This window comes from Pinus tabuliformis, chromosome 4_1 (assembly GCF_031772625.1).
Source record: "Pinus tabuliformis cultivar Carrire ecotype Pingquan chromosome 4_1, CPIR1, whole genome shotgun sequence".
NCBI classification, from domain to species: domain Eukaryota; kingdom Viridiplantae; phylum Streptophyta; class Pinopsida; order Pinales; family Pinaceae; genus Pinus; species Pinus tabuliformis.
Window position 1 is genome coordinate 462,581,186 of NC_142303.1, and position 8,740 is coordinate 462,589,925.

Below are 8,740 nucleotides of genomic sequence, written 5' to 3' on the forward strand. Positions count from 1 at the left end.
TCAATCACTCTCCCCATTATCTTAATGTTTCAATTAGTTCCTCAGTAAGCTAAAACAATACTATCCTTATCTTAATCATTCATGAGTGTGAAGTGCATGGGGAACTTATGGAAATTATTCATACTTGGAAGCTTTTAAAAAATTAAGATCCCCATTTGAGGAACTTATCTCGAGTATCAATGGAATACGATCTGACATAAACAAAGAGTCTTACTCCCAAAAGTAATTTTATTTATTTATTTTTATTTTTTATTTATTTATTTATTTATTTTTATTTATATATATATATATATATTATTATTATTATTATTATTATTTTTTTTTGGAAGAATTTTAATGATAAAAAACTAGGGGCTAAAAGGATAATGGGCCCATCTAGATGTCCTCTTTATTTACAAAAAAAATAACCACTCGTCTCTTCTATGATAGGTGAGTGTTTATAAAACTTCCATCTCTAATTCTATGTGAGATGAATCAAAGGATAAGGATGTTTAACAAAGACAAACAATTATGTTAGCTAGAACTCACAATATTCAAGTTTCTTTAAAGGAAACCTCTCCTAAAAAAGACATGGTAACTCCTCCACTAATATATTATGTGGGAAATCTAGTCGGGAAGAAACATTAAAGTTTTCAAGGACCTTAGCTCGTCTCCTTGTTAAATGATATAAATAATAACTGATTCATTGAGGGAGACCATTACTTCTATCTTTAGAATCAAAGCTCCAAATACATACTTATGTGACCTTAAGGAAAATGGTAAATAATGTGGATACTAGATGTGGATCAATAAAATAATTTAGAACCAAGCAATATGAACACCTCAACCTAGAGTATTCAAATGATTGGTTCAACATTGAAGGTTGGTTGATTTTGTTCTTTAATGGCACGATTAAGGGAACTCCTAGACAAGTAATAGAAAGGGGAGTTGTCTTTGACCAACAAGGATCTCATGCTTTGGAGTTCACATGAGATCTTAATGTGACCCCAAGTAACAACATTAAGGCTTTAAAATGCTAGAAAGGCCTTCCTCTAGTGTCCCTCATTTCTCATAAATAAATAACAAAGGTTGGAGACTCTTTTGTCGTCGTAGGAATGATTCAAGGAGCCTCCTTCCATAAAGACATTAGGTTGCAAAGAGTGATTTCCAAATTTCAAATTCTCTTATGGAACTTTACTTAAGCTATATACTTTCACATCTATAAGACTCAACTTATTTGATAACGTTAAAGCTAAATGGAGTGTTGGCACAACTTATTTGATTTATTAAATGAAGGTTGAAGGTTGAAGGTTTTTTTTTTTTTTTTTTTTTTTTTTTTTTTTTTTTTTTTTTTTCTGAATAAGACTATGCTATTATATTACAAAAAAGGCAAAAATTACATCATCAGTGGTACAACAGAGCCAAAGCCCTGTGATTCCTGTCGAAGGACTGACAGTAAGCTCAGGAATAATCATCTCCAAAATTACATAAGACCGACATATGAGACCGACACTGAACATACATGATTAGCTGAGACTGAAACACATGGAGACTGGAACAACTATGGATAGCCGTCACTGTATCAGAGAAGGACAGAATTACATAATGACAAAGACCTGACATATATAAGATAGCGATGAGAACAGACAGTGTAGAAATTCCTTGCTCAGAAACCTGAGGCAAGTTGCAGAGCGAACTAGTCATCATCAATGGTGTGCGGGTCTTCCTCCGTTTTGCATCTGGGAGGATGGTGGATGTCCGGATCGGTGAGAATGTTGCGCTGCACAGGTTCACTTGGGCCTGCCCCAGGATCTGGGGAGAAGCTGTCTTGAACAGGGCGCAACATATCAATGGCGGGAACCTGCATAACTACTGTGGGAGCCGACCCAGGAATCCGCGGAGGGCTGGCTTGATGAGCCTCATCTTGACCTCGTGGATTGCTGCAGTGCTCCACCGAAACCGTTACAAAGAAAGTAGAATTGGACAGAGTGCAAGGAATGCGATATCTCACCATGGGATGCGCAGAGTGCCCACATTCCATCCTTTCTTGGTATTCCGCTGCTCATCCTCTGCCAACTGCCCGTCCCCCGGAACGTCTGCGGTCGGAAGAGACCTCGATTGAGGAGGAAGGGGAGGGGGCTTGCCTCTGAGACGGAGCCCGGCCTCTGTAACTCCTGCGCCGACTTATCCCTCGTTGGCGCTCTCGCTGCATCCTTGAATAGGGCGAGTAGCAGGTATACTCTCTCGCAGCCTCCCTCGGAACCAGAGAATGAGCCCTCACCACCTCCGAGCACCCAATCCTTATGTCAGACTGCGGAAGAATCACAGAGATGCCATAGATCCCCGAATTGTTCGATTTGTAGGAATACCCCCTCGCACCCTCAGAACTACCACAACCTCCCTCAGAACCAGAGCATGAGCCAACACAATGAACCACCACCACCTTCCTCAGGACCAGAACATGAGCCAACTCAAACTGCGGGAGAATGACAGAGGAGCTATGGCTTTGAAGCGCCATTTTCCAGTTACCGAGAAGGGCAGTAAATGCCGAAAGGACTCGTCTGCCATAAACCATCACCTGCGAACTTAATTGCTTCACGCTGCTACACCATATACTAATCGTCCTGGTATACGTGGCTCGTCCAGGCGGACACATGCCCTTATGACGAGCCACGGACCTGCTATGCAATAAAACCACCCGCATCCGGGAAGAATATTAGGTTATTAGCTTCAATGAATCAAGAAGAATAGTTGTCTATCATGTCCATTAATGGAATAGATAGTTCTTATGTCACGTCACCTACAAAAAGTTATTTCTAAACTAAACGATCGTCTTTCCTTCTAGGTGTCAATGTGCTCTATCCAAGGAGTCACTGCTTTTAAGCTAGAAATGGGTATGAAGACATGAAAATCTCCTCAGGTACAGATGTTGTATATCTACCTAAGCCAAGTCTTGAGTGATCATATCGTTATACTAGCAAGATGATACTTTTCCATATGGGAAAGAGTCTTATTTGTATATGCTTTTGAGATTATTTCATTTTGGAGCACTCATGGATCCTCATGAGAGGTAAGACTAGAAATGACATAGTTTATGGTTTTCAAGTCAGTTTTAGAATCTTAACTAGTTTTAGTTTTTGATACCTTTTTTGATAAATTAGGAACGAGGAAGAACATTATGATTATTGTATCTTTGTCACTTTTCTAATTGTAATGTATTTCACTAGATGGAGAGAATGCAAGGGATTGTCCACTCTATATAGAAGAGTTTTTCCAAGATATAGCAATGCTTCAAGTGTAATTTTTGAACATATAGTGGGACATGTAGTGAGATTGACGTGAAGTAAAGGAGCAAATGAGGTGGAAAGCCAAGGAATACCATGTTCAAAATGTAATGGAAGTAATTTGACTTTTAACCAAGCATTTAGGGAGGTTGTTTGTTAAACAAGGAAGAGATTGTATTGATAAGGGAAAAACTAGCATAAATGAGCAATAAACTTTTGTGAAATGTAGTCACATTCTTGTCGAATAGACCTAAGCCATCGAGTTGTCTATCCATGTATGAATATTACAGTTGACAATTAGTAGTTGAGACTATCTCTTCCACCTCTAGATCCAAACCATCTGCAACATGTCACTCAAGTTCTCAAAAGAATTGAGAGGGTCCCCCCATGTAAGGACACTGATTCTTCCTCCCAAATGGAACCTTTTATGAATTCCTTGGAAAGCATCATATGAACCTTAAGGGGTTCGTAGTCTTAGATTTAAAATTTTGCCTAAGTTATAAAGGCATGTGATATTAAAGAGAAAAATGTTTAGTCTATAATATCAACTTAGGTCTTATTATAATTAACACACACACACACACAAAACAAAAACAAAATGGGTATCATTTATATTATAACAATTGGATACAGATAATACTTATTAGGAGAGGATCGAGACCGAAGAGAGCTCTGAGGATTGTGCTGGCGATGATGATTCGAATTTGAAGTTCCCGCGCCCGCCGTTTGGCCCTGCTCCAGGCCCCTGCCTGGCAGGCCTGCTGCTAGATCTCTGCGCCCCTCTGGGCTCCTAACAGGCTTCCTCCTTCCCTCGGGCCTCCTGCCCGGCCCCAGCGCTGGGGCCCTCCCCTTCTGCCACGATTCTTTTACTGAAACGCCTGCACTCTGGCTCCTCATCGCCTCAATGGCTGGGTCTGATCCCCCTCCACCAGATCTGGAAGACTATGAAAAGCTGTTTGCATCTCTTATCCCTGAGAATGCATCAACAAGAATCTGTCCATCTGCGACAAAGTTCATCAAGAAACTGGATGAAATCCCTGAAGTTTCTCTTCCTCCTTCCCTCCCGAGGAAGGCAGCAATCGCCTTAGCTGAAAGAGGCCTTGTTGGCCAGTTCACTGGCCTCTGGCCCTCACCCAGATCAGTCCAAAAATGGGTAGAACGCAACTGGAACGCGATGATACAAGGAAAAATAGCTATCAGATTCTGTGGAAGGGGCTTCTACACCTTTCTGTTTGAATCAAAAGAGGATAGGAACCTCATCTTTAGAAATGGCCCTTATTTCATGGACTCAAGAGGCCTCTATCTGAACAGATGGTCTCCAGACTTCGACCCGGAAATGGACATCCCAAACACAGTCCCAGTTTGGGTTCGCCTACCTCATCTACCGCTCCACTGCTGGGGAGATGAATCAGTAAAGGCTATTGGGAACGCAGTCGGCAAATACATTGACAGATCTGAGCCAAAGGAGAATATGCATGCGTGTGCAAGGATATGCGTTGAAGTCGATCTCGGGAAAGGCCTGCCGGAAGCCATCAAGATCAAGGTAGATCAATGGACACACATCCAACAGCTAGACTACGAGCAACTGCCCTTCAAATGCAAGGTATGTCACGAATATGGACATTTCGCAAATAGATGTAGCAAGTCAAAATTAAATGAGTCTAATGGTAATGCCGAAATCTCTGAAGGTTCCTGGGAACAAGTTAAAAAGAAAAAATCCACCCCCTCTCAAGGACCAAGCTCCAAGCCTCTTCCGGAAATCCCCTCCCCTCCTCCTCCTCCCCCCTCCAGTTCAGCCCCTCCCTTCCCCTCTTCCTCTAACCCTTTTGAATCCCTGTCAGTTGAAGATCCCATATCCCCCCCCCCTCTCCCCGAGACACTGCCCTCGCAGTCATCTCCTCCCCCTCGAAACCCCCGCCCTCTCCCCCCCCAACCATTGAGCGAATCCTCACTCGAAACAAATCGAAAGAAGCTAGCCTCCCCTCTGACCCTCCGAGAAAAGCAGGCAGGAAGTCAAACAAAGAAATCAGAGATGAAACAACAGCGAAAGAAATGGCCACCGGAACCCAGCAACCAATGGACACATATCTAGACAGACAAAAAGGAAGTGGAGAAAAATTAAAGGAGAGGAGCGGGAACCACTTAAAAATTGGTAAATGATGATAGTGGTCTCTTGGAATTGCAGGGGGTTGGGCTCCTCCTTAAAAGAAAATGCAGTCCGGGATATAATTAATCAGGAGCAACCAGACCTTCTCCTCATCCAGGAGACCAAAATTTCTGAGCACGATTTCCAAAAGCATATCAAAAGATACAAAAATTTTACAGGTACAGCAATTGGTGCAGCAAGTGCATTCTTATTGAACCACAATCTGATTGACATTCCTCCTTATAACGGGAAATTTACGTGGAGCAACAAAAGAATTGGCATCCACAACATCAAAGAGAGATTAGACAGAATTCTTGTTCATGAAAGAATAGTTGCAGGCTTTTCCTCTATCAAAAATAAAATTATTCAAGCCTCGGCCTCAGACCATAAACCAGTGGTCATGACTCTGGATAAGGGAAGAAATCTGGGGCCTCTCCCCTTTAAATACAATAAAACCTGGGACGCTAAAGAAGACTTCCGCAACCTTATTCAAGATCAGTGGGCTAAGGAAGTCATTGGCTCGCCCCATTACATTTGGGAAACTAAACTAAAGTCTCTAAGAACAGCCATAAAGCAGTGGGCAAGAGAAAACGCAGCTATGGAAAATAAAAAAAAAGCAGATCTTCATAAGCAGTTGGAGCAGTGGAACCAGGAAAAAGAGAATACTCAATACACAAAGGAGGACCAAATACAAGAAAATGAAATGTACAGGGACCTTTATAGACAAAACAGAGTGGAGGAAGAAGAACAAAGGCAGAAATCGAGGTGTTTATGGCTAAAGGCTGGAGATAAAAACACCTCCTTCTTCCACAACAATGTAAAGCTCAGACGCGCCGGAAATCAAATCGACAAAATCGTGGCAGAGGGGAAAGAGATCAGTGAGCAAGAAGAAATCAAAGAGGCAGCACTCAGACATTTTCAATCTTTATTATCAGCAGGCCCCCAGTCTTCGGACAGCACGGACTTCCTCAGACCAATTGAGAGAAAAATTTCAGATTTGCAAAACAGCGAATTAGACAAGGATGTTTCAGAGGAGGAAATCAGGTTGGCAACCTTCAGCATGCAACCGGACAAGGCCCCGGGTCCAGACGGTTTCACTGTCGCCTTCTTCAGAAATCACTGGGACACAATAAAAAAAGATTATGTAAGGATGGTAAAAAATGTTTTCAAAAACTGCAAGATGGGGGAAAATACTAAATCCTCACACCTCGCCCTCATTCCCAAGGACCTTAATCCCCTCTCCTTTGATCGGTTTAGGCCCATTTCCCTATGCAATGTATCTTACAAGATAGTCACTAAAATTCTAGCCAACAGGCTTAAAAAGCTCCTCCCTCACCTCATTTCTGAGAACCAAGGGGGATTTGTCCCTCATAGACAAATCACGGACAACGTCATTTTGATTCAGGAGGCAATCCACAGCAGCATCAATAGGAAAGAAAGAGGTATGATCATCAAATTAGACATGGCAAATGCATTTGACAGGGTTGATCATCACTTCCTGACAGAAGTCCTCAGAAAATTCGGGATCTCCAACAAATTCATAAGCATCATTATGGAGTGCATCTCTAACCCCTGGACTGCTCCCCTGATCAATGGTCGTCCGAGCAGCTACTTCAGAAGCTCTAGGGGACTGAGGCAAGGCTGCCCTCTCTCTCCTTTTTTATACATCATAATGGTGGAAACCTTGAGCATTCATTTAGAAAAACTTCGCAAGCAAAAGGAGATCACCGGGATTAGTATAGAAAGAGGGATTAAAGAAATTAATCATTCGCTTTTTGCGGATGACACCTTACTAATCGGGGGAGCCTCAAGTTTGATGGCAAAAAGATTCAAGAAAATTTTGGATGCCTTCCTAGCAGCTTCAGGGGGAAAGCTAAACAATAAAAAATGTAAGATCTACACTTGGAATGCCTCTTTTCAAATCATGCAAAGAATTTCCTTGATTTTGGACATTCCAGTGCAAAGAAACTGGAGCCACTTTTCTTATCTGGGTCTGCCCTTAGCAAAAGAAATAGTCAAGTCTGAAATTTGGGTAAAGCACATAGAAAAAATGAGAGGACTCCTTCAAAGCTGGGGGTTATCTTGGCTAAATTTGGCTGGCAGAACTACCCTCATCAAGGCCATTCTCTCCGCCCTTCCCATCTATCAATATGCAGTAACCTTGGCCCCTGCCAGCACCCATAAGCATATGGAACTAATTATGAGAAGCTTCCTCTGGCAGGGAGGGAAGCAAGATTCAAAAAAATTCAGCCTTGTCAGATGGGATCAAGTTATTCTTCCTTTCGAAAAAGGAGGTCTAGCCATTAAAATCCCGAGCCTTTCCAATAGAGCTATGGGTTTCAAACTGATCTGGAGAATGCTTATAGGAAAAGGCTCCTGGTGGGTGGAAGTTATGAAAAGAAAGTACCTCAATGGTCCGAACTCTAATGTCCTCTCCGAAACAATTATTGAAAGACCGTGCACTCCTGTTTGGAAGCTCATTAAAAAAGTCCTCCCTCAATTCAGAAACCACATCTCAAAAGTGCCTGGCAATGGTAAGGAAATAAATCTTTGGTCAGATAGAATCATGGGAGTAAATCCAAGAAACCTTCTTCAGAATTTCAGACCCCTGCAAACCTGGATGGAAGCAAAAAATCTGACCTCTCTATTTGACATTTCCATATGGGATCACAATAGTTGGCATGATTGGAAGGGCCTCCTTATCCCAAATGATCTCAGGGATCTTTGGACCGATCTTAAAACCTCTCTCTCAGGTTCTGCCCCCACAAACAAAGTGGCCGATGACAGGTACATTTGGGACCCCAGCGGAGGAAACTTTACTGTTAAAGAGGGATATAAACTTCTTCAGGCAAACACAACAACAGGTAAATGGAATCTATATGCAACAGTGTGGAAATCAGAGTGTTTGCCAAAGATCAAATTCTTCAACTGGACACTCCTTAAAGGCAAGATACTCACAGCCGAGAATCTCAGAAAAAAGGGATACTTGGCCCCTCAATCTGCTGCCTTTGCCGTGCTGAGGAGGAAAGCAGTCAACACCTCTTCTTTGACTGCCCCTTCGCTCAAAGCTGTTGGACCCAGCTCATCAGTCCTCTGAAAATAAGAGAGACCTTTGACCAGCTCCCCTCTTTACAAAAAAATTGGGAGAAATGCTATCCTTTTCCTAAGAAAACCAAGAACTCCATCATTCGCCTGTGGAAATGCATCCCAGCAACGCTCTGCTGGCAAATCTGGCTCACCCGGAACAACTATATCTTCAACAACCAGAAGCCAAATCCAGCTCGCATCTTGGCAAAAACTATGGCGCTCATATCTGATACAATAAGTGCCA

At 42.3% G+C, this 8,740-nt stretch overlaps 1 protein-coding gene across 1 annotated transcript; it reads left to right on the forward strand.

Annotated features, from left to right (window-relative positions):
- The first annotated feature begins 4,167 nt into the window (after nucleotides 1-4,167).
- Nucleotides 4,168-8,506, forward strand: LOC149176421 (uncharacterized). The gene is made up of 4 exons (XM_089421462.1): nucleotides 4,168-4,806; nucleotides 4,952-4,965; nucleotides 5,449-6,114; nucleotides 6,238-8,506. The coding sequence occupies exons 1-4, from the start codon at nucleotides 4,168-4,170 to the stop codon at nucleotides 8,504-8,506; spliced, it is 3,588 nt and encodes a 1,195-aa protein (XP_089277588.1).
- The last annotated feature ends 234 nt before the right edge of the window (nucleotides 8,507-8,740 follow it).

Coding starts and splice junctions, on each gene's coding strand:
- LOC149176421 (XM_089421462.1), top strand. CDS start 4,168: ATGGCTGGGTCTGATCCCCCTCCACCAGATCTGGAAGACTATGAAAAG. Junction 6,115..6,237: donor CAAATACAAGAAAATGAAAT/GTACAGGGACCT, acceptor TGTAAAGCTCAG/ACGCGCCGGAAATCAAATCG.